This window comes from Anas acuta, chromosome 2 (genome assembly GCF_963932015.1).
Source record: "Anas acuta chromosome 2, bAnaAcu1.1, whole genome shotgun sequence".
NCBI classification, from domain to species: domain Eukaryota; kingdom Metazoa; phylum Chordata; class Aves; order Anseriformes; family Anatidae; genus Anas; species Anas acuta.
In genome coordinates, this window is record NC_088980.1 from 58797687 (window position 1) to 58824064 (window position 26378).

General features: G+C 39.6%; 1 protein-coding gene across 4 annotated transcripts in view; it reads left to right on the forward strand.

Annotated features, from left to right (window-relative positions):
• The window catches only part of GLI3 (GLI family zinc finger 3), a 217308-nt gene that overhangs the window by 154156 nt on the left and 36774 nt on the right, over positions 1–26378 (forward strand). For 3 of the 4 annotated variants that reach the window (XM_068674893.1, XM_068674892.1, XM_068674896.1), the window contains 4 exons: positions 2383–2584; positions 17625–17841; positions 19309–19425; positions 20736–20876. In XM_068674893.1, the coding sequence (XP_068530994.1) occupies positions 2383–2584; positions 17625–17841; positions 19309–19425; positions 20736–20876 (677 nt within the window). The remainder of the gene's footprint in view (positions 1–2382; positions 2585–17624; positions 17842–19308; positions 19426–20735; positions 20877–26378) is intronic. The other variant, XM_068674894.1, reaches the window with a different exon arrangement.

Consider the following 26378-nt stretch of genomic DNA (forward strand, 5'->3'; position numbering starts at 1 on the left):
CTCCTAGCAACTTTCCCAAGTAAGTAGCAAACCCTTTGTAGTTGTATAGATTCAAAACTGCACGTCAGATCCATCATCACATTTGAAACTGCTCAAACAGTGACATCTGTAGAGCACAATGACTCTAGACTTAAATACAGCAATTTAATGAGGTCTTGTCCCCTTCTGAGTATGCCTGTTGCCTCCTTGCTGGCCTGATGAGGTCTGTGCTAGAGGGTTCGCATCAGTGTTCACATAACCACAAATGGTTCCTGTCATACACAACACACCATTGGGATAGTTGGTAATAGATGCTGCTGTGGTAATGGTGCTTGAACAACATCCCACTTCGCTGGTCAGCCAGTGTCTGTCAGGTCTTGTCCCCTTTGCTTTCTGCTTAGCCAGGAACACCTGTACTTAAGCCACCCCCTTGTAAAACAGCGATAACAGAGTTTATTCACCTATAAAACACTCAAGTTGTATCCTCAGCTGAGGCAAATTACATTACCCCTACTGACTTCAGAGGAGTTGTTCTAATTTATGCTGGCTGAACAGTCAGCAGATGAGTAGTGGATGAAAGATGTAAGTGCAAAGTATTGCTATTTTTGTCTTACCATAGCATGTATCTTTAGTTTCCTTATTAAATACATTGCAGCTTCTTATAGCTGCTGATCAGCGTTGGGTTTTATTTTGGCACAAATAAAGCATTTCAGCCTTTGAAAGATACGGAGCACGGTACTAAGAAAATAGCGATCAGATGCAGTACGATAGCAAGCTTGTAAGAAGGAGATAAAGAGGATTACATAAAGTGTAGTAGATTTAGGAAGAAATAAATGACTATGTCTAAGTTTAAAATGATGAATCAAGACTGGGGATATTCATTGAAAGGCTGAACACTATGGACTCTCATGCATAGAAGGAAAAACAATACAAAACAATGTATCAGCCAGATGCCAAAGAGAATTGACACCCACGTTGGCAGTTGAGGCAAAACTCAGCACATATTAGGAAAAGGACTACAGGCAGAGATCTGATCACACAAGCACAGCTGTAATAAAGTGGCAGCTTTTAATACCAGATAAAAATCTTGGATAGCATGTACAGAGAGAAGGGCAACCCACTCAGATGTGTAAGGAAAGTGTAATGGCAGACTGTAATCCAGCTGTGTCCTGGAGATTGGACTAATTGCAGTCCATTAGGCTGGTTAAAGTTAGGCACATAAATGTAAATAGCCCACTGAAAAGTTGTCCTGAGCACCAAGAGATGAGCAAGAATCAAGAAAAGCAGACCCATAATGGAGGCTTGTGGCCCATTGTTAATTACAAGCAAGTTACAGATGAAGTCAAGGAGTCTGGGAGAAGTAGCTGTAACACAGGCATTAAACCAAAGACCTGCATGACCCTGGCTGTCAGGATTGTTAGGACTCAGTCCTTTACTGCAGGTTAAAGGGATTAAAAAGGTAGAAGCTGCAGTACTGTTACAGGAAATAGTTCAATACACAGCAGGGAGGCTAATTCTCTCTTCAGTTTCAACTGAGATGGAAAATAATTAAATAAGGGGAAGAAATTTAAGGTGATCTATCTTCTGTCAGGACTGCAGATCATTGGTTGATGGTAAAGGTAAAATAGACCAGAAGAAGCAGAGATTTTCAAAGCAGCACAGAGAATTTAGAAATGTAGTACATATTTGTTTAAATGGTATCTGTATGGTTGCCTTCTCTTTACTGTTTTGAAAAGTTTAGTCTTTAGTTCTAAGGAAATCTGGCAATCTGTGGGCCCCTCTGCACCCCAGCATAAGAATATGGGATCCTGGACAAATTCAAATAAAGCCTACTGTTTATCAATCTAATGCCCTGAATGCCAATTTGACTTCTGTTGGTAGAGCTGGCCTTTACAGTGTTTTTTCAGTACTGATTTTTAGTTTTGCATCAAATATCGCAGCACTACTGTCAACAAAGGAAATGCTGCCACTTCATTTCTACACTGTATTTTACAAGTTTAGCTTTGACTGTATGTATTAAATGATGCGGGTTTGGGTTTGCTGGTAGCCCAGATCTGAACCACTGTCTCATTGCTTGTGGTTGAATTAATGATGTGAATGTCTAAGAAGCCATCAGATTCATAAATCACCAGAAATGAGAGGGATAACTCATAAAAGTCTTTTCCTTTTGTTTAGCAATTTATCATTTTGCTTGCACATTAATAAACAGAGCTCCCCTGAGGTAAGCCACAGGAAGATAGATTTTTCATCCTAATTTTCCTCAATCGTAGCCAGTAGATCACAAGTGGAGAGAGTGGGCTTGTCACAGCATGTTGGTGTCTTGTGACTCCCTCTACCCATCACTGATAAAAAATAAATGCGATTAAGTACCCCGGTGGATAATTATTTGTGTTTACATAACAGGCGCCAGGTTTCCGAGTCCGAGATTGTCAGCTAGACCAAGCCGAAAGCGTACGTTGTCCATATCCCCCCTATCTGATCACAGCTTTGACCTTCAGACCATGATACGGACATCTCCAAATTCCTTGGTCACAATTCTCAATAATTCTCGTAGCAGTTCCTCAGCCAGTGGTTCTTATGGCCACTTATCTGCAAGTGCAATAAGGTAAGAACAGCATTTTCTATGTATATTGTGTATTCTTGTGTATGTCATACACACACACACAGGCACACACAAGTGTGAATGTACACTCACATCTTAAGTAGCCGTTCTGTTTTGTGTATACTTGTATTTTACAGTTTCTATACTGTATGTTCACTAGAGCTTAGTTTAAAGTATAAAATACTTTTTTTCTTGCTCAGAAAGGTAACTACAAGGGACATTTTGGCATATTATTATCCAGTGTATGTGTGTGTCTACTCAGGAATCTGTATTCAGAAAAGTCCTAGGATAGGCTTGTGACTTAAGCCACTTGTGCTCTTCTGTTCATAGATATATCTGAGTGAAATGTTCATACATTACAATCATCAGACAGTAAAGCACAGACACACGGTGCTGTTCAATTAAAATGTTTCGCTAGAATTTCTTGATATCCATGATATCCATGCTCAAGTTTTTTCATATGTTAGTTTGTATATTGAAAGATTAGACTTTCTGTGGCTGAGTTATCTTTTTTTTTTTTTTTTTTTTTTTTCCTACCAAGGAAGTGCTGTTATCATCCAGTATCATCAGAAATGCTGTGATTTTCACTTGGCCACTTCACTTGCATGTGCAAAAAAAGAGCCAAAAATGCTTGTTCTGAAGGCAGATCAGAGTAGAGGCAGGGAGAAACTGTACTGTTTAGGGAGAAAGGAAAGGGAAGCAAACAGCACAGGGAGATGGAACAAAAGCCAGAGTGCCAGAAAAAGGGAGTGGAAGAAAATGAAAAGCGGCATAAAAATGGAGATGCAACTGCAGAACATTCTTGTACGTGTGACACTGCTATATCTTAACTGAGAAAAGTTCCTTTGGTATTCAAAAAATAAAAAAATAAAAGTCCCCCACCTCTCCAAAGTCTCAGAAAATATTGGTTTTACATTTGTGGCACTCGAACAAAGAGTGCTGCTGGTCCCTGGCTTAAAAGCAACCTCCACCTTCAATTTGCATTGAGGGAAAGGAGCAAGTCCCCACAGCAATTTCTTGAGGTCTAAAAAAAAACATTTTTGGCAAGGCTCAAACATGCCTTTCCAGCAAAAATGACACACTTAAAACTTCAAAAAGTGGCTATGGGAATTTGCACTGTTGGAGAAAATGGGGCATGCAACTGGTGTGTTGGAAACCATGAGCCTGCCAAACTTTGAAAGTGACAGCACTGTAAATATTTGGTATTAGCATAAGTGCTGTCATGTTTTTTTTTTAAGCACTTCTTTTAAATAGTCGTGTTCCATAGCTCTGATGTACTTGAATAGCTGTGTAGTATTTCACAGGTATGATATCATAGCTCTGCAATACAACTCTACAATCTTTGTAACCACAGCCCCAATTACCAAGCTCCCTAATGTGGAATATGATTTATATCAGTAGCTGGCAGCAGTTTTGGACCACATCTGTTAAATATATCTACTGTATGGAGGTGTACTATCCCCACTGTCGTTAAGATGGGATGGCACTTCAATTACTAACCTCCTTTTCCATTGCTTGTAACTTTGGTTAAGCAAATAGTGCATGAAAGTTGGCATACTCTCTATGCTGGAGTAAGTCTTCCCTCCTTTTACTCTTCCCCCACAGATGGAAATGATTGCTCTATGTTTTTGACACATCAGATCACAGACATAAGGGCCATACCTGCCAAGCCAGAGTCAGATGAATAGTTTTGCTGAAGGCAGTTGTAGAACTTACGTGCAGAGACTGAGTAAGGAAGGATGCACCCACTGGTACAATGGGTCTTATGAACTGGTGTCACTGGGGACAAGGCTTGTGCAACTGAGCCTGTGGTTGGCTGAAACTTTCAGCACTCCCTGGTTATACTTTCCCAAAATGGTTAAAATTTCACACAATTTTGAATTAATAATTTATTTATTTTTTTAACGAGAGTATGTTAATTGTGAAAAGTGGTAAACATATCACTCCATTCTTTCCCTCTTTGAAAGGAGGGAAAGGGAGAGAGAGCTAGCTCTTTTCCCAGCATTGAAACTCACCTCTGTTGATGCCTTTTAACTTCTCTCATGTAAACCTGTCTGCAAAAGAGTTACGCTAAAATAAACAGTGACATAAGGTATTCAACCCAGGCCACATTTCATTGCTTTAATAAATTCCAAGACTAAATAACAACAGAGCTATCAGTAAAACTTCATTTATTGCAGTTCACTGTCTTGTAAATAATGCATTCAGCACAAGAACTGCTGTACTGAATCAAATCATAGGTTCATCCTGTTTAATATCCTGTCTGCAGCAGTGATCAAAATGTAGAAAAAAACTTTTCCTAGTGTAAAATCCCAGCTTCTGGAAACTTGCAGGTAAATCTCGTAGGAGTTACAGCAAGAAAAGGGTATAGTTCAGCTCTGCACACGGAATTCCAAGATAGGAAGGATTTGGATTTTAGGCAATGTCAGTATTGTTAACTTTATTTAACATTACACAGTCCTTCTACTTCTAGATCTTGTTTCCAATTACTTTTAACTGAGCCCAAATAATTTACGCTTGGCAGCATTTTTTCATGGCAGATGACTATCTAAAGCTGAGTATTTAAAAAAAAAAAAGAAACACACACAAAAAACACACACAGAAAAATTCTTAATTTCTCAGAATGACGTTAGGGGAAACCAGACTTTCCTGTACATAGTAAAAGAGCTCTTGCTAGCATTTCTCTGAGAAGCTAAAATTTGTGAGGAAAGTCACCTAGATGCTATAGATACAGTCTTTGCTGTTCCTGAGAGCTTGTCCCATTCAGCCAGTGATAAGCCTTTAAGAGATTTCAATTAGCATGTGTTAAATAGATGTTTACTAAGAATTCAGCGTGTTTCAGCCCAGGGCCCACAGAAAGGAAGGAGGACTTTTCCCTGCAGCTGCAGCTCCTGTTAATCTGCTGCTACCTCCTTGGGAAGCTTGTGGAGGCAAAGCTGTCTGCCCAACCATAACAGCCTTCCTTCCTTGAATGTGAAAAAGAAAGCAGTCTTCAGAGGAAACAGGTGCCAGACCAGGAACTGTCAAGGCTAAGCACACTGGGACAAAATGCTTCCAATAACTCAAAGAAAGATTACACTAGACGAGAGAAAAAGCTGCAAAATAAGGCATGCAGAAGCCAGTCATTAACGAGAATGAAGGTACTGCCCCCTTGTGATTGTGCATTGATACCATCTTTAATTTTAGGGTTGCACGGTGTTTTTTCACAGGATCTCTGCCTACTTCAGTGCACCAGCTGAGCCACCTCCTTGGATCAGTCAGAGCTGCGGGACTCTCCCTCAGCTGCCTCAGGCAGCTGTAGAAGAGAAGGGAGCATCTTAACCGGGTTATATGCTGCATGGAGAGTGGGCTCTGCTCTTGCAACAAAATCCTAGCGTGACACAGGGCAAACTGAACTAGTCAGAAATGACCACCAGGGTCATGTCATACAGTTTCTTTTCTGGAGGCTGAAACTTTGCAAAACTTAATTTTTCAAAGAAGCTGAGTGCTCACAGCCATGGCTTGAAGCTACTGACAGCTATTTTGAAAATTTCATGTGCTGTGTCATGTTAATTAACCCAGGAGATCAGGCCTCCATGTCTGAAATTGGGCAACCGCATTGAGTGGCACTTCTTACCTTAGTCTGTCTTTGATTCATGTGCCTGTGCAAATCGAGTCCTTCCCCTTCACCTCAGAGGGAGGCTGAAAGCATTAATGTTTTGTGAAGTACTTAGATTCTGCGGTGATGAGCACAGTAGAGAAGCTCAGGAGGGTATCAGTAATTATGTATTCACAGAAGGTTTAAATACAGTGGAAAGAAGGCCCATGGGCAATACCCTGGGCAAGGAGAAGAAAAATATCAGTGTTTTTCAATGAAGAATATTGTGCATCTTGTGCCTGAACGAGGTAAGCATCCTGAAGGGGGAAAAAAAGGCGTATGGTCACGTAATTAAAGACCGATGAGTGAGAACAAGAGGGTACGGGCAGGTTAGTTCTGGTATGTTTGATTTTGTAGGCTCAATGCTTTTCCAATCTATTTTTGCAGAGGTGCTACTTGTATTAAGAAAGTATCTCCAGGACCTGATTGGTCTTTTCATTGGCTAAAAAAAAAAGGTGCATCCTCTGGCTAAAAGATTACATCCTGTGTTTCACACAGCTTTTCAGCCTAGGACCCTCTGTATGAGCACTGTGGGATGTTGAGGGTGAAGCCAAATAAAAGGAGACATTTTGGGCTGTGGTTTTACAGAGACCAGCACGAGAGGGCTCTGGTCCTTGACATGGGTACTACTGCAGCTTGAATAATAAATAATAATAGTTTAGCACAATCCAGATAGGGCTCGACTTGGCGGGCGCTTTGTCATTGTCAGCTGGCAGCATAATGCTGTATCCTGACTACTGGCTGAGTACTTGAAAAGAAGATGTCGCTCCTGCTGACAGCTAATAGTGGATCTCCTTTAGCACACCAGGTAGAGCTTCTACTTTGTGCATTTGAAAACACCTGGTTTAGGTCTCAGCTGGGAAAGATTATGCAGAAAGTAGGCGTATGAAACAGCATCAAATGAGGATAATCCTTCATTTGACATTTACTCATTTGGTTACCTGCCTCAGTCCTGCAGTGCAGCACCCCTGCTATTAATCTTTTGTCAGGATGTACTTACATGTTATATCTGCTACCTGTGACAATTATTAGACTTTGCACTTCACTAGCACTTCTTTTTTGAGAGGCAGCATGGCCTTGCGTGATTATAGCTGGGGTAATCACTTCCCATAATATTAAGAGTACCAATTCAAAACCTTTACAAAAGATTAGCTGGTCTTTAATAAACACAGGAGGTTGGGACTTCATGTTCTGTATGATCTGAAATTCAGAACCTCTGTTATTCTTCCAGTCCCTTAACAGCCCTACAATACCAAATCTACAATTCTCAGAAAATGGGCCAAACTCCCTGTCAGCTACAAACTGTTTAAGTCAGGAGCAGTTCCACCTACTAGAAGAGATTTTCTTATGGTTTATGCAGATATAACTGAGAATACACCACGGCCATCTCATAACATGCTAAAAATCAGTTTCTTATGAGCACAGGAACCCTTTGGGATTTCCTCCAAGGTCTGAAAGAAACTGAAAAAGCACAGCAACACTTTTTTTTTTTTTTTTTTTTTTTTTTCTCCTGGACTCTGCCCCTGCATCCCTGATGTTGTGAGAACAGGAAGGAGAGATTAACACAGTGTGGTTAATTATAGCCAGATTCTGGTTGTTCTGGCTCCAATCACTTTGATCTGAAGCTGGACACGAGGGGAATGGCGTTGATGCATTTGCCAAGAGCACTAGAAAGAGAGAGCCAGGTTTGTAGGGAAAGCTTAGGTAGCAGTGGATTAGTATCAACGAGGAAGACACAAGACTGTTTCTGCAAGCAGGTATTGGATTATCAATGATTTCCTCATCTCATACAAGCTTCTTGTGTGGAGCATTTGTGGTAGAGTACCCGTAATGAGTTAGTACCCTCCTCTCTGAACTGCTTTACAGCTAGAGACGAGTGACCACGTATTAATTTCTACAGTTGCTCTTTGCAAACACAAAGAGAAAAGTGAAGAGAAACATAGAACCAGACTTAAGACGTATTGAAAGTATATATATATATATATATATATATATATATATATATATATATATATATAATTTATTTATTTTTTTGCATAAGAAAGTAAAAGTAACTCCAGCAACTCCAGCAGGGAGCCCAAAAATTCTGACTATGCACTGTATAAAAAAAGCAAAGAGTATCGTATTATTGGCTGTAAATTATCCAATTTTTGAATTTAACAGAATGTCTTGTAATTATAAGACAGGGAGTCCTCATGTTCTCAGTCTTCACTCTTTTTTCAATATTTTGTACATTCTTATTATGTTTCCTTTTATTCATCTCCTTTCTGAGGCAAATGATTGTTTTGAGTCTGCTCTTTGGAGAGCTCTGGCAATTGTCATTTCTGCCGGTACTCTCTGAAACAGTCTCCCTCTACTACATGCAATAATATTACAGAAAAGGATCAGCAATATAAACGTACTATGGTTTTCTGTATTCTGTATCCCATTCTGCTTGCCTTAATGTGTTTTTTACGCAGTTTCATGTTGAGAGAATCTTCATTCCTCTTTTGAATTCTGCACTGGCCTTCGTGAGTTAGCTCAGTTGGCTTACAGACAGTGTATCAATAGTTCAGACTTACCCCTTCAATATCAATATACATCTGGCTGTCGGTGTTGCCCATTCATCTAGCGTACTTGACTCTAAAGATACTTCTTAGTTCTTCACCATACTGCTCAAAATAATTTTGTCAGAGGCAGCTTTTGTTTTTTCATTGCTTACATCCTCTGCCAGATTGTTGACAATTATACTGAAAACAAAAAATGCCATATGAGAATTCATATCTAACTTTTAGTAAAAAAAAAAAAAAAAAAAAAGCTTAATTCTTATCTTTGATTTCACTTTTAGATTTTAAGTTCTAAGTATGTGTTTTGAGTATTTATTAAATGTGTGTAAAAGGGCACAATCAGATGCTGCTTAACAAAGTGAATCTTATAATGGACATGTTTAGAGCAGAATGGGTAGAACAGAGTATATTTGGCAATGTTTTGCAAGAAGCTTTGTTTGATAGGATGTACCAGATAGAAAATGTGTTATTTCTGTTGGAATTAAAGGTGGTTTGCCATTTTGTTATCACTCTTATTGGGGTCTAAGTGAGACACAAAACTGATTTGAGTGAAAGCATTTCTTGCATCAAAAGGTCTCTTGATAATAGCATGTCGTATGTTGTAAATGAAGGCATAGTTGCAGTTCAGATGGAGTCAAATTCAGACCAGGTGTAACCCCACCAAAACTGTCTCTATTGTAACTAGGCACATGTCACATATGGGCAGCACAGGGCTTTATTCTCTGTGGTCTTGAACCATGTATAGTTAATCTACAGAAAAGAATGTAATGCTCTATCATGCCATAATAGCTTCATTTTATACCCTCTTTCAAGAAGTTTGAATGGCAAGGAAGTGCCACAAAGTGAATAGAAATGAAATTCTTCAGTGTTACGGAAAGTTGCATCTAATTCAGGCCCTGTTGAAATGGAATTCTGCAGCTGGCCTCCTGTAGAAAGCACAGACAGAATGCAGGATGGAGACGTTCAGGGAGATTGTTCTGGAGATCACCTGCATCTTGCATTGGGAAGTGGTAGGTGATTTTCACCACACATAAACACAGTATGGCAAGATCTCTGCCTTCAGAAAGCACATAATGTAAGAAGTCAAGCAAAATAAAGAAATACAGAATATACAGGTGCATGCTGCGTACACATTTAAATGTACAGATAAACATATATACAAGTGTGATTACATATTTACATACATGTGCCTGTAGATGCATATACCACAGATCCTGTAATTAAAAGGCATTTTGAAGCAACTTACTCCAGATCAATTTGGTGTTACTAGAGTTTAAATCTTTAGACAAGGCACTGGATCCAATGCAGTATTAATTACAGGAAAGTTCTGTATGTAAGAAAACTGTGCTGGGGTTTAACACAGAGCTCACTTAATTTTCAGACCCTAAAAACAAGAATTAATTAGCACTTTCCATGTAATTAATGATACCAGCTTCAGAAACAAAAAAATGCTTAGCCATGAATTTAATTTAAAATGATGTTTACCAGAAATGTCATGGGTTTGCACGGAACAAACACAGATGAATTGTGCAAGATACTTTTAATACAAAGCCCATTTAGGATGCTAAGGATTCCTAGACAGGAATATCACAGTTAGGAGGACAAAACTGTCAATTCTGTCTGAGCATATAAGGTTAATCAGGTTCTGTTGCTCTCCGAAACTATTCCATTTTACTCTGGCATCTGGCAATGTATTCATGAAGAAAAAATTCACCTAGCCGAGCAGATAAAACAGAATAGATAATATGGTAAGCTGAAGAGAAAGTACAAACCACAGAGTCTGTTAATTTTAAACTGGTAATGGAAAAGTGAGAAAAGAGGCAACGATGCATGCGAGTTAAATACAATTGTAAAATGATGACTATTATCTGACAGAAGCTGAAAAAGTAGTATAATATATACTGTGCTTTATTAGATACAGGATACATCTCTACAAATTCAGTTAGATGACTTGTCTCTAAGTTAGTGATTTTTAATAAAATATGTCAATATTACAAATGCAGGGGGATATTTGTGAAACCTAGTCACTTCTGAAAAATGTGTTCAGTGCATTTCAAGTTTCATACCTGCCTTTAGGATCATGCCACATATCTGGTTTCATGGTCACAGCTTTATTTTGTTTTCCTCTGTACTTAAGTGATAAGCCATAAAACCAACTGATTAATCATCTGCATTGTCTACTCAAACATCAGTGCTGCCATTTAGAAAGCAGAGAGAAAAGAACAGAATTGAAAGTAAATTCTGTTTTCTGTAAATTCTGTAATTCTTTCTTAGTTATAAAAACGTTGTGCATATTGGAGGCAAAATGCTTCACACAGAGGTGCATTTTTAAAGTCTCCCATCCTGGTTTTGGTTTCCATTCGGTTTCCATTTTACGTCTAGGATATTTCAAGCAGGAAGAATTTCACAAATCTTTTCAAGGCTATGTGGTTCCTGAGTGCGTTGTCACTCCTGTGACCTGAACAATTTGTCAATATAAAGTCTTGCGGGTTGTTTCCATCAGGAGGAGAAGTAGATGACAGGGTTGGAAACTTCTTTTTATTTGCTCCCGTTTGTTTACAGAGAAGGTACATGTGTTCCTGTTCCTGCAAACCTCAAACTTCAGGAGGCGGTTTTCTTACATGATGTTCCTGGCTTCTTCTCATCCAGTTCCTGTCCAAGGAGAACTCATCTTCTGTACCTCTTTTGGGGTCAGGGAATGAGTCTGTCCGGCTAACCATCTACAGCTTTCCACATCTGACTGTGCAGTGTTCCTGGCCGCACATTGCAGATATGCGTAGTTCCATCAAAAGAGATGCATAAACTTCAGTGTTTGAAGTCAGCTTATACAGATCTGCTTAGCACCCATGGTTCATCTCCAGCCACTCTTTACTTACATCCCATGCTTTGGGCAGTGGCTCATGCAAGTCAGTTTACTGTGGGATGAATGAAGCTACTTACATTAGTCCTTTTAAAAAAAGAGCCTTTGCGCATGTGAAAGCCATCACATTAATGTAATTATGATTTGTATTATGACTTAGTTCAACAACAATTTCTGTGTCTGTAGGGCCTAGGTTTTAGGACAGCACTTCAGGACTCTCTAATGTTGGTCTAATTTCAGCAGTGCTTAAGAGTTATTAGGGATGCTTTCCTGAAAAGTAGCTTGTTACATTTGTTTTATGGGAAGGGTGCTTGTTTGCCCCTCAAGAACATTCATAAGCAATAAAGAAGGACTTTAGAAATACAAATTAAAAACTAAAGGTGAATTCCTGACCTGCAGAGGTTAAAAATTCAGTGAGTCCAGGTGCTCATGCAACATTTATTGGTGGGTTACTACACCCTGGTTTCTTAGTTTCACTTACAGTGGGCTTCATACAACTCTTAAGGGAGAGTAAGACAAAATAGTCACATTTTTACCTACTTGAGCATAAGCTAGAAGAAGCCATGACGATACCTGATGAAGGTAAGCTAATACCTGATGATCAGCTTTATTCAATATGAAGTCAATCCCCTTAACAAATTACCTCTCTCTTTGTGAACTGAGATCCTTTTAGGAGTGGCTTGGATCATTTGGTTTTCTTTGTGTCAGTAGCTGATGGCAAGAGGAAATGATAGAGGCTACAGAGTACGCTGAGAGCTCCAAGGCTTCTCTGCCAGGAAGGTCCCATGTACCCCCTTGCAGAGCAGTAAGCTCCTTCCCCCGTGAAGTGAGCACTTGTGTTGCACTCGTGTCTTGCAGAGCTGTGTGTGTTCCATGTTGTTTGTGAGGATAGGAAAGCCATCACGACACGAGGAAACTTTCGTGATACAATGCAACTATACTCAGAGTTTTTACAAGATTAGGATCTCTCCCGCAGCGGAGATCCTTTTGCGTCAGCCTGTCCACTTAGGCACACCTATGCAATGTATAGGAAAGAAGGAATTTTTCGTGACTTTGAATTCACAGCTGTTTTGCGGTAAATTCTGCAGCTGTGACCAGAAACTGGACGACCTTGTTAGTAGGACAGCCACAAAGTAGCCACAAAGTTTGGTTTTGATTATAACGTCTGTTTTTCTTCTTCTTGAAGTCAGTTCCTTAAAATTTGATGTGCTCATGTAATTGCAATGTAGTTCACTGCCCTGCTTTACCTCCGGTGAAGGGAGTTTGAGACGTTGCAGAGGAGAAGAGAAAGAGAGAGACAGACTGACAGACAGACACGGAAGCCCACAGTATGGAAAAATAAATGACATCACTGATGGGCTATTCTGTCATTAAATATGAGTTATTGAATATTTAAGTAGAAGTATTACACATTTTTTTTCTAACCCTTACCCCCCATAAAACTCAACAACTAAAAAAATAACCTTCATGTAGTTTACTAGTGGTCTTACAAACATTCATCTTTTCCTTATCTTCCTCTCCTCTTTTGTTAAAAAAAAAAAGTCTGTAACAGAATTACAAATCAGAATCTCTCTAATGGTATAGATTTTCTTTCTTAAGTAGATGGAAGAAACAGATTCATAATTCACTTACATTTCTGTGAATCCAAGATGTTTCGGAAATGACTGTTGTTTTGGAAATTGTGAAAGATCGGGGCAGCCATTTTGCACTCTTTTGGCATCTGGCCTTGGAAAGTGTTGAGCACCCCACATCTGAACTGCAGCCCCTTGAAGGTATCTTCAAAGAAGCATGAAGCAAACTGAGGTCTCTGAAGTCACTCATCACTTTTTCAAAAAATGGTTGTGGTTTTCACTAGATGTGGTATCGTATCTCTCAAAATCACTACTTGCAGGCCTTGTTTAGCACCTCTGAGTATGAACTTTAGGCAGTCACTGAGTGACAGCGTTGCCATATAGCTGCAATTCTAAGCAAACATGGCTAGAAGGCCTGGTGAAGGCCTGATGGTGCCACGGCCCGTCCTTCCTGTTGATTCTGGTCTCCTGACCAGAAAACAGCATGGGGCCATCAAGACAGCACACAGCTGTCGGTCAAGGCTGAGGGATCTCCAAGAGGTCTCAGGGGAGTCTGGGCTACAAAGATGCTATATGTACCTTGTATTCAAGAGTTATTGGACAAAGTGCTTTAAAAACTTTGGGAAGGAGAGGAGAAATCCAGGTCTCCCTTCCCAACAGAGCGCTCTGTGCCAGCAGTGTTTAAGTTTTGGTTTCTTTTTCTTATTTTTGACTCACAATATGAACTTTATTGTCGAGCAGCCTGAATGGTTTCTGAAAGGCAGAGAAAGACCTGACGCCTTCTGTTCCTTAAGATCTGTCTGATCTTTTTAGATCAGAAAAATTGGCCAAGTTGCTCAATGACAGCATCTCGCCTAAGGGTGACATTAAACTGAGGCAGGTCATTTTGCCTTATGAAGAGCTCTCCAGAACCAGTTGGAGAGAATTATTTGAAGGCAGCTGTCTGAGATATTTAGGAAATACCCTGGTGCCTGAACTGTTATCACCATTTCCAAGTACTCTTCCTCAGATGTTCTGGCTAGTTGCTACCCTATTTGTCTGCTCCCTCGTGATCTCCTTTTTGTTTCAGTCTGAGGGGTGTGAAGTTTGGAAAGAATGTAAAGTAAGTTACGAGGCTCCATAGGAAAATCCTAGTACCTCAGTCTCAGCCCTGTGCTGTTGGGTACTGGGCAAAAGAAAGATACTAAAGAAATGAGGATTCTTCCTCCTTTCCTCAGCACATCTGTGCATGTGTTTCTCAGTGCATCTGCTGCTGGTGTCATTGTTTTCCAGTAAGAGCCCCTAGCTAAGATAATGTCTGGACAAAAGTCAGAAATGCCTGGCTTAGCATCCTTCTGGAGGCTCCATGTGGTGTTAGAGAAGATGTAAAGAAAAAGGGCATCTCTGTGGGGTAAAATGTATCCTTTTGATGGAAGCCATGTGTATTTATGTACAAAGGAATAACAAATATACTTACTTAACTTTTAAGCTCTTGCACTGTACTGCTGCAAGGCATGTCACTGCAGGCCAGTGAGACTGTCTTCTATATTTGTTAAAGTGGAGCTGCTCTCGTCTTTTAGTTAAAAAGATGTTTTGCCATTGGAGGCATCATCTCTTTTTGTATTGCTCTCTGTGGGGTAGAGAATGCAAAGCAGGAATAACTGACTAAAAATACACTGTTGGCACAGCAGTCGTTCCCCATCTTTGGAGGGACAGAGGCAAGAATATTGCCAAACTCCAGTAAATATATATGAGGTGCATTAAGTGCAAATTGTGTGCATACATCTTGGGGCTCCTACAGTATTTTCTCCTTCTCAGGGCCAAAGGTTCCTCTTCACCATCCAACTTCCTGAGTCCTTATCACTGGCACCGTAACAACCTCCTACTGAGCTAAAAATAAATTCGTATCACAGCGGTACCTCCTGCCCCTCCTGAACTGTTTGGGAGTGATCTCCTGCGCTCTGGATAGGTTAAAAATTAATGTTAGGTGCAGGTGCTCATGTATCTGTATTCACAGAGCTGATAGGCAGGATCTACGCTCAAGGCAGTCATGTCTTGTGGATGAATCCTAAATTTGTCTTTTTACTGTGTAGGATTTGGAGAATATTGGCAAGCTTGTGAACTGGGACTTGCAAAGCTAGGTATTGCTGTGCATGTTTAAACACCTAGAAAGCAAATAATAATAATAATAATAATAATAATAATAATAATAATAATAATAATAATAATAATAATAATAATAATAATAATAATAATAATAATAATAATAATGCTGTGTTTCTAAGGGTGGTACATACTTGGAGCACCAAATGAAATGAGACCACTTATTTTTTCTTTTAAACTGATTCAGCTAAGGAGTGAAAATGTCCTAGGTACTAACTGCTCACAAAGAAATAAAATACTTCATCCAAATTGTTTGCACGTTGTATTTGTTGATCTCAGGATTCGATAGCATCTTCAGGATGGTGCCGTCTACTGTTTAAAGTACACAAGATTAACTCACAGTGTATGTAGCAGGATAGAGGTAGGGATATAGTAAAGAGGCATCGTTTCAGCCTCATGTATGACATTGTAATTGTATGTTTTTTAATGAACAGACCAGGGTAGTTACACTTAGTAATGTTTGTTACTAAAAAGGAAAATGGGTGTTAAATCATTGTGTTCTTTGATGAATGGCTTGTACACTGAAGAATAAATTGAACAAACTGGCATAGAGCTCAGTGAACATGAAATCAGCTATTAGAAGAAAGCTGTGAACAAATTCTGAGCCTGATATGCATCTTTTGATTAATGTCCTATCAATCATCCATAGTGGCTACCTTAGCTAAGTCGTGCTGTAATCATTCATGGTTGCTTACAGGAACACTAGCAGGGACTATAGAGCTGCAATAACTGAATATTATTACTGATTTCTCCCTAACTCTTGCTGTGAACAATTACTGTTTTCACTCCGTTTCTGCCTCCCTTTATTAAAAAGAATACAATGCAAAATGAAAAGAGAGTTCCTCAAAGACCAGTAAAATTCTCCCAGGGTATTCTTAATGATATTCTGTCCTAAATGGGCAAACTATTGTAATGCACAGTTCTCACCAGGAATAATAGTAATGTAATCACATTGAAGCTGTCTCTTTATGGATTGGAGTCAAACAGACAAAATGTATAGTCAGATTAATGAACACAGAATTTCTGTAGAAGTATTACTTAAAATGGTTGAAATGATTTCAGCTCTTTTTGTATCACAATATTTTCATTTAATACACTTAACAGTAACAGCAATTAAGACTTGAGACTGTAAATTTGGATTAAATCCACGCTTTTGACATTAGAAGAAGCCTTGAGTATTAAAAGGTATTATGCCTGCACCTCTTTCTTTTAAGACTTGATGTTTTAAATTTGTAGGGGTCTTTTGAACTGATCTTTTTTAAAGAAAAAAAAATCAATTAATACCCTGTTTATTCCTTTTTTTTTTTTTCTATGGTTATAAGTTATTGGAAAATGTTTACAGGAGAATCTCATATTTCTGTGGGTGAAGATTTAGCTCTGTACCATTTATTTTTTAAGTATGACACGAAGAATGCTTTGGCAGTACCCACAAAATAGTTCCTTAGATGGCAGTGTAATTTCCTCCAAAGTCACTGTAGTCTGGGAAATACAGTGAAGTAATGAAGTGATGACAGGTATTAACATGCATAATGGGCTTTAATAGACATTTAATGTTGTTTAACTGGAAGAAGAAGAAGTGCTTTCCCATTGGAATATTTCTACATTGAAACTCATTGATCACCAATTTCAGAGGGGAAAGGTTAATCCATCAGTTTCTGTAACCAAACGGTGCTGATGGAAATTCTTTAGGTGACATTCTGGATGAACTGAGCTTTCCATCTTTGCAAACAAAAGAGTGATATGACAAGTACGGTGTTCAGAACACATTTAACCAATTGATTTTCTCTCCTCTTGTAATAAGATCTAGAGACATATGAAAGAGCGTAGCATGAGCCAAGATTAAAGGAACTGCTTCATACAGGCGAACATAGGGGAACTGCATTATCAATAAAAGTACTATAAAGCATGTAGGCACCCATTCTTTTTCTTTATATAAAGTTTGTTATTGCAATAAATAGCTGTTATTGAACTGCTTGCCTTTTATTTCAGTTTTTCTGAATTTTATTTTACTCAGCTTTCTGTGGTTTTGTGGTAAATGTTAGGAAAAGATGTTATGTTTTGTTATGGTATCATTTTTGTGCTCACTAGTAAATCCAGACCAACTCTGGGTTTAAGAGCTGGATTTATCAGTCTTTGGGGCACAAGGAAAGACATGAGGGGAGGGAGGGACCTGACTTCAATTAATGTAAAACATCAAATATTTTTAAGGTTTTAATCTGTACAGTTCCATACAGTAATGACCCTCATCATTTTCCTTCCTTTTCCCTCCTTTTTCTCCCAAATTCAGCCCTGCTCTGAGTTTCACATACCCTCCTACACCAGTATCCCTCCAGCAAATGCATCAGCAAATTATAAGTCGTCAGCAAACCCTGGGTTCAGCCTTTGGACACAGCCCTCCTCTCATCCATCCTGCTCCAACTTTTCCTACCCAGAGACCTATCCCCGGCATCCCCAGTGTCCTGAACCCTGTCCAGGTCAGCTCTGGGCCTTCTGAGTCCACACAGGTGAGAGACAACAAAAGAAACCTTTGCACCCCAATAATTTAAAAATGAAAAAAATGAAACAAATCACGTTGTCTTGTTGGCAATTAATCACCACTGTCACGGAGACCCTTCGATAACAGTTTTCTTGCAGCTATAGCATTTGCAGTCCTGTTATTATAAATCACAGGCATATACGCAGTGTTCCTGATTGGTAGCATGCCTTTTAGTCCTCATAAATATTTCAGTGTGCTGCAGCGGCTTCTCATTCCAACCTGTCTTTCCTGAGTCAGACAACTTAATACAGGTAGGGAGCAGAGAAGGGGAAAAAACACACTGAAACACTTAATGATTTAGAGCTTAGCATCTTCACCTCAAAATCATGTTGACTGGCATACCTCTGGACACAGAGACACATTCTGCCATTCAGAATGGGTGTGAGTACAGAGCAGCTCAAAGATTGTGCGGAGGTTTGAAGTTTCTTTTTTTTTTTTTTTTCTCTGCTTTATGCAAAATTGGACTTGGTGGGTTGGGATTAGTCATTTCAGTGAGCAAAGCTGTGTTCTCAAAAGCTGGAGATGTGCAGCAGGGAATCAGGCCCATAATGTGCATGGTTCTTGTTTTGTTGTTTGTTTTTTTTTTTATTAACTCATGTGGTTTGTTTCCAGATGACTTGGGATAGGTTATTTATCAGTCTGGGAGCTGTTTATCTTCTGGCTAGCTTTTACAAATGCAGAAGCAGAATATACTGCTGTGGGAAGCATATTGATTTTTTGTGGGGTCTGTGCAAGTTCAGATATCTCTAAAAGATCTCTGGATTTCTACAAGATCCATTTGCAGGTGTAGATAACGGTGTTCAGTCTAGCACAGCAAGAGGGAAAACAAGATTCCGGCCTGTTTATGTCAGCGTTAGTTTTGCTGTTGACTTTAGAGAATCCAGGGCTTCATCTAGGATTTTTCAGCAGAGACATTCACGCTTGTGTTCAATTTTCCTCCCTATCCATCACTGTAAGGGAAACACAATAAAAGAGCTGAGATGTTGCATACAGACATGAAGTGGGGAAACTTTTCCTCCAAGTGTAAAAAAAATCATCTTCTCATGTTTATTCTAACTAGTGCATAGTGATTTCGCTTTTCAAAGTTGCCTTTCTGAAGTCATCATTATGTGGAAAATCAAGTCCTTCCTACCCCTCCCTGGCCCGCCAAAAACAGCATTGGTTTGTAGCAAGGAATTACATCAAATGCTCTCCTTCCTGTTCCCTCCCTGCTCCATTACAAGGTTGAGTGATGCAGCTCTTCCACAAGTTAATGCTATGTAATTGAAACACAATGTAATTGCATATCCAGTATAATTAACAGTGTAGCTTCTCCAAATAAAGTTGCTGAGCAGATGCTGCATATTTCTGTTGGGAGCTACATATTTATCACAGTCTAATTTTGTCTTTTTTGGGGAAAAAAAATAAAACAACACAACGCACCAACTGCCCGCAGCAGAACAAACCCACAAGCGAGTCTGCAGTGAGCAGCACTGGAGATCCAATGCACAACAAGCGCTCCAAGATAAAGCCCGATGAGGACCTCCCCAGCCCGGGCGCGGGAAGCGTGCAGGTATGGCCTTCAGCTTACAGTCATCAGCCTTTTTTTCTCACTGCTGGAGGGAAAACACACCTTTCACTAAAACACACGTTTTTAGTCCTCCTGCCCTCCTCAGAGCCTTCATCTTGTACACACACACAGCTCATGGTAGCAAGGGACTGAGTACAGGATTAAACCCGAGCAGCGAGGCCTTACTTTGCTACAGAATGAGGGCAGAGAGGAAGGAGGCTGAGGGAGAAACATCTCTGTTGGTTCACTGAGTGCTCAACCCTCCGTTCTCCACAGAAAAGAGAACCAAAGACATTTGGGTCTTTATTCAGGATGGGATTTCCTTTTGGCAAAAATATTTATGCCACATGGACTTTTAAAGGATCGTAGCACCGAGCTGCTTTGAGGCCTTGTTGCCAGCCTGCAGTCGGCTTGCTACACTTTCCTTACTGGTTGATGCCGCTGGTTTTAGTAAAGTCACTTGTAATTTACAGTGACGAAAGGCGGGTCAGTGAATCAGCGACTTGATCTTGTGAGAGAATCCATGAAAACATATAAAAGAAGATCCATCTAAATCCCTCAGCAGGGTTGAAATGGAGAAATAGCATGAGTTCATAACCCGAACCGAACGTTTACGTCAATGTCCTACTCTCACCCTGAGCCAGCACAAGCTGGGAGAGGGATTCACTTTGAGGAACTGAAGGTGGAGAATCAAAACCCAAAATTAAATGCTGTCTTTCCCTGCTTAGCCCTTTCATGCACATATTATGGACAAGAAAGGACTGACAAGAGGCCTGAAAATTACAAGTCTATTCTTGGAAAGACTTTTATGTGCAAAACTGTCACCGCACTGGCAATGCAAACACACTTTGGATAACTGGTGATGCGATTTATGTCCAACTGTAGTAGTAAAGACAAATTCCAGTTAATTCAACTATATTAAATAATGTCTTTTTCATTACTACTACTTGTGTATAATTAGGGCAAGTGTGCAAATATAGAGCTGCATAAATACAGGGAAAAGGAAGCGGGCCTTTACAATTTGATTTTAACTGACAAGTGAATGGGTTTTATTTTTTAGAAATTCTCTGTAGTTAATATTTCTGGGAAAGAAAAATACATTTTACACATATAGCTGACACATGGTTTTGGTTTACCAGGCCTGTTTTGAGCTTTTATATTTCGTAAAGCAGAATAACAGGGTGAACTGAGGGTATAATAATCTGTTTCCCCCTACTCTGTCATTCTTTCAATGCAGAAGTAATTCACTTCTCCTCCTCCATTTCAGAATTTCCTCTTTCCTCTCCTCATGCCTGTTTTTTTCTTCTCTCCAGGAACAGCCAGAAGGAATGACCCTGGTAAAGGAGGAAGGGGACAAAGATGAAAGCAAACAGGAGCCTGAAGTGGTCTATGAGACAAACTGCCATTGGGAAGGCTGTTCCCGGGAGTTTGACACGCAGGAACAGCTAGTGCATGTAAGTTAATGGTATTCAGGAACCGGGTTTTAAAACTATGTGACCTTTTTCATGGGGGTCAGGTTCTCTGACCCTGTGCTGAGTCAAGTTTCTTAGCTAACAGCGCTGCAAACTGGAGAGGGGTTTATGAGTTTCTGAGAATAAAGAAAACTCTGAGCCACAGTGCTTGACCTGTTCAGTCAGCTAAAGCTTAGTGTAAAATTCAATAAAGTCTTCAATAGAGATTGTAATGGCTCTGATCCTGTAAGCCAGCAAACGCTATTTTGAGTTAGAGACTTTGATAGTTATTGAGTAATAGTAAGCTGGACATGAATTATTATTAACCTTTAGCCAAGTTTGATTTTTTTCCCCAAAAGGGACTGTAACAGTAGAAACGGGCGAGTGGAGTTCTTCCCCTTCCCTAAGGGTTTGCAGCTTTTTTGTATCAATTTACTGTTCTGTGAAAACTGAATTGGATTATTTGGCTAAATACATAGAGACAGAGTTAGTTCAGTCCTTTTAGCAAAAGCAAACTGTAGGGTTCACTATTTATGCAACCATATTAGCTGTATCTGTCTTGTTTTTTCTTCCCCTCCATTTGCTGAAGGAAATTATTACTATTTTTTAATATTGTAAGCTAGAAAATGAACCACCAAAATTCAGAATGTAACCTACCAAGTACAATACACCCACCATTTCCAACCACTTAGCTAGTAGCACCTCTTAAATGTCAATGAGCTTATCTAAATACTCTGAAAAAAAAAGGAATTCATAGTACAATTTAGAGAGGACCTTCTTCAGCAAATGATCAGTGTGTCAGAATCATATTTATTGTAGAAAAATGTTTAATACTTTCCTGGAGATCGTGCAAAATCTGTTACCTAATATGGCCAATTGTACTGAAATAACATGTTGAAAAATGTACTTTTCACCACAAATTGAAAAAAAATAAAAATCAACCACCATATATTTCCAAACACTATGCAAAATGTTAGATTGATGCTGCAAAGCTGACTTCAGTAAATCAATGCCAGCTTTCACTTGCTGTAGTGTGACAGCCTGGTGGTGATGGAAATTATTCATCAAGTATTCAGTTTCTTATTTTTTATTGTTGGTAGTAGTAGTAGCAGTAGTGACAGTAACAATAGCAATAATAATAAATTAAAGAATATCATGAACTGAACTAATGGCAAATATGTGGCCTTTTGGGGGGAATTCTTTAGACAGTTTTTATGCAAAATGTATCCTAACATTTTGATAGGACAAAATGAAATGCGAGGAGTGGACCTTTTAATGTTTTATTATCTTTTTGGGAAGAAATTCCATATGAAAGGCTGCTGCAAAGGGTTGGACACATTTGAAAGATCAGGTGTCGGTCTTGCAATTGATTCTATGCAAACAGACTGATTGACATCATCTGGTGCTGTGCACAGGCCTGATCTTTATATCTGCTCATAATTGTAAGGCTAAGGCTTTATGATGCCTGGAAAACTGTTCTTAATATTCAGAAATGATCCCAGCAATGATGATAAATAATTTACACCAAAATATATGAAATAAAAGAGAAATTCAGAATAAAGGTGCCCTTGGAAATGAAAAAAAAAGGAAGAGGATTTTTTGAAGTTGCAGATACAAAATTTAATTGAATTCCACTGTGCTTTTTACCTAATAGCTAAAGTTTTATAGCTGCAGGTAAATTAAAGTAGGATTGTTATTTAAAAAAAAAAAAAAAGTGTTGTTTCTAGTGTGTTTTTCATAGCAAATCTGACAGTATTATAAAGGTCAACAGCAAGAATTCTCTAAAAAAATATATTTTCTATGGTTTTGCATGATGGCAACATCTGAAATGGGTTTCTCCAGCTATAAACACAGGTAGAGGAAAAAAAACAACAAAACAAAACCAAAAAAAACAGGTTTCTGTGATAAAAGGAGTTCTTTTTGGCAGATTTACATATGTTATGGCATTTAAGATTATGAGGCACAACTCCCGACTTGAGACCCTGAAGACAATAGGATCATCATCCTTGTCACAACCATCACATTCAAGTAGCTCAAATCACACCGCCAGAGTCAGCGTGACTCAGTGATGGGGCCCGGCTTTGTGATTTCTTTTGCTGCTCTGGCAGCAGCCTGCTGTGTGGACTTGAGCGAGTTATTTCTGTCCAGAATTGCAAAAGGGCTCGAGACATCTAACTCTGTTTGAAAGGCTGGCCCTGCTCTGTCTCCCTCACGTTTTGTCAGCCCTTGATTGTCGCAGCCCCTTGATGCACACCTGCAGCAGCGCTGGAAATGAAGTCTGGATCTCAGTAGGGCTTCGTGGCAGAGCAGCCCCAGCTTTGCTTAAGTGTGTGGCTCTGGAAGAAAGTGTTAAGTCCCCGAGCAGTGGTTCAGTCCCTGAAAATCTCCCCACTGCTGGGGCTCATGGCCTTGTACCCAAGTACTTGTGGGTAAATCTGAGCAGATGCAAATAGCCATGGCTGCACGTTCCTCTTTGCGCTGAGCTTCTGACGTGGTGTATGCACATGTACACCTGTGTTAGGTACAGGGAATGTGACTCTGGTATGAGTATGTCTGTACTCAGTAATACTTACACTGCAGTAGCAGCTGGAAGCCTCGTCAAGCCCAGAGTCCTGTGGTACTCGATGCTGCTCAAATGCAAGGGAAGGAATGGCCTGGTTGTGGGCATTGGGTTGTTTTCACACTGTGACTCCAGGGAGGTGTATGTCAGGCTCTTCAATGCTGACTGGAGGTACCTGAGCTGGCTTGTGTACAGGTAGGCATGTAGCTAGGATCGTGCTATGCTTCCCAGCAGGTTCAGGGCTTTGCAGGATAGTAGATACCAACCTTCACATCTTGCAGCAGGGCTCTTCTGCGTTGCCTGTGAGTGCTTTCTGACTTGCTGGCAGACTTGTCAGAGCATCAGTTAGTTGCTCCAGCAGAGACTGAAGTGGGGTTTGAAGTTAGATGCTGGACTGCCACCTGGGACATCAAAAACATGGGTAACTTTCCTGTTTTGTTAATTCTACTGAGGAGTTGTAGTCACCAAGACAGGGGCACCTGGAATAGATGAAGGCAATAAAAGGTTTAAATTGCCCTGGCAAGACTCATTCAAATGACATCTGTCAGCATCCCTGTATTCCCTGACACTCAGTGGAGATGATCTGTGTGAGCAGAGACCTACAGCCATGCGGTCAGAAGTTGGATGGCTTCCTGCATGTGATAGAGCGCTGTGTTGTATCGTGTACATACACCTTCTTGACTAAGGGTAGTCAAGTGAACTGTGAGAGAAACCAAGTGAGCTATGTAGACATTTACAAAGGATTGCAAAAAAACCCTTTCCTGTCACCCACTCCAAAATTTGTATATTTTATGTGGAAGTATTCACAGCGTCCTTTCACCTGTACAACTGTAGCTCTCTCTTTTTCCAGCTTCTCCTTTTTCTCAGAGGAATAAGGCTACTCTTCATAGCCATGAATGTTTAGTAGGGAATCAGACCCGAAACCTCCCATGGTGCAGAACAGACTGTTGTTGCCCAAGCTTTGCTTCCAAAAGAATCAAAATTTTAGAGGAACTGCAGTGTTGAGGGAAAAGATGGAAGCCTAATTCTAGCTGCTTATTTTGTTTGTTAAAGGGTTGGGTACACTAGAATGAATTCCAGTTCCACTAGGTAGAGTGGAGCTCAGGGCATCCTTTCCTTGATACACAGTGCACACAGCTCACATTATTGATATCATTACTCCCGTCATGTACAGGGTGAATCCACAAGCACATACGCTTGTATTTTGAAAGAAGTAAATATGGGTTTCCAGTTTTTCTGTCACATGAGGACATCATTATTACCTTTCTGGAAATTGTAGAACCTGATTTACTCTGAAAGCAAGGATAGGTGAATCAGATCCTAGCCATGTCTGCATTGCATAGTGATGTGTAATATGGCATATGTGAAACAGTAAATACAAACATACTTGTGTCTGAATATGTAGTACAGCTTTACAGCAGAAATTGCGGTCTTGGGCACAATTGTCAGCATACACTGGCATTTTTCTGCTTTATTTTCTGTGGTGAATTCCAGCTGTTATTAGTGTAAAATGTGGGCGCTGGTGAAAGTGTGTTTAGGCCTCAAGAGACAATGTTTTCTGACTGAATTTATGAACAGAACCTGTGCTGCTATGAATAAATAACTGAAAAACTACATAAAAGAATTGTTATTGACCCACCCAGAAGGCTTTGACACCGTAATGATTTTGGTGTGGGAGCTCTTATTTCCAAGCGATACGTGCCACTTAGAATTCAGTGTGGTTAAATTTTCATGATACATAAACCAAACGGCAAGGTGTTAAACCATTCACATGCCCTGCCTTATTTATAGTACCCATCCATCCTTTTTTTTTTCTTTTTCCTTTTTCCTCTTACAGTTAATAGAAAGATTCATGATTCTTCATGGTTGTCTATCTAGTGTCTGACAGTACCGACTGCCCTGCTAAAGCAAGTCACTATCTATAATTGATATCCTTCTATGGAATAGGGTACCGGCTGCAATTGAAGGGTTTGGCTGAAAGCTCTTAAATCCTGACAAGTTCTGCCCTTGTTCTGGTTCAGTCGCTGAGCTACACAGCTGGGATCCGAGGGTTATTTGAACTTGGTGCAAAAGGGGTGCATGTGTTTCACATTAGCAAATCACAAAGTCGGAGAGCAGCATTAGAGCCGCTGCTGTGGTCGCCTGCCAGGTCGTCTTATTTACATTGCATTGCGCTCCTGTAAAGATTGCTCACGTTGCCATTTGAACATGTGTGTTATGGATTTCTTTCTTTCCTTTCTTCTTATTAAAAAAAAAAAAAAATCTTATTTATTTTAAAGCGTCAGTTTGCTGCTGGGGTCTTTATCATTCAGCTGTTTAATTAATTTCTCTGCCCAGCGAGATATTATAATTGGGCTTAGCTGAGCTCAAGTTTGTTTTAAATATGTGATAAATGCACTTGAGCGCCCAGAAGCTAATAAGATATTGTATATTTTTATAAATCTGCTTTTTGTTGCAGTTTGTCTTTTTTTTTTTTTTTTTTTTTCCCCAGAAATCAGTTTAGAATAAAATATTGCAAAAGGGTTAGACACTAAAGATAAAAGTTTGTTTAAGAAAATTATCCTTCAAGGAAATGACTGAAGTTATTGTTAAATATTAATACAATGGCAATCAGAAAAACGCAGTCCTGCCTATTTCTCATCCCCCTTGCTGTGTAGCCTTGATGATAATTATTTTTTTATTCAAAAACATGCTTGAAGAACTGCAGAGCTATTTTTTGTTAGTGTTTTCTCCTTAATTGTGCAGCAATAAAATTCTCTCATTGTTGTTATATTTGATTAGATGAGATCAAAAAGCCCTAAACTGACAGCGATGGTTTACACTCAGGATTTCATTTGCTGTGTTCTTCCTGCCTTTCTTCCAAGCCCTGGTGACTGAAGCACTCCCCTGGCAATCCCTGGGGCAGTCACTCTAATGCTCTGCCAGCCTCTCCTATTGCACCTCAG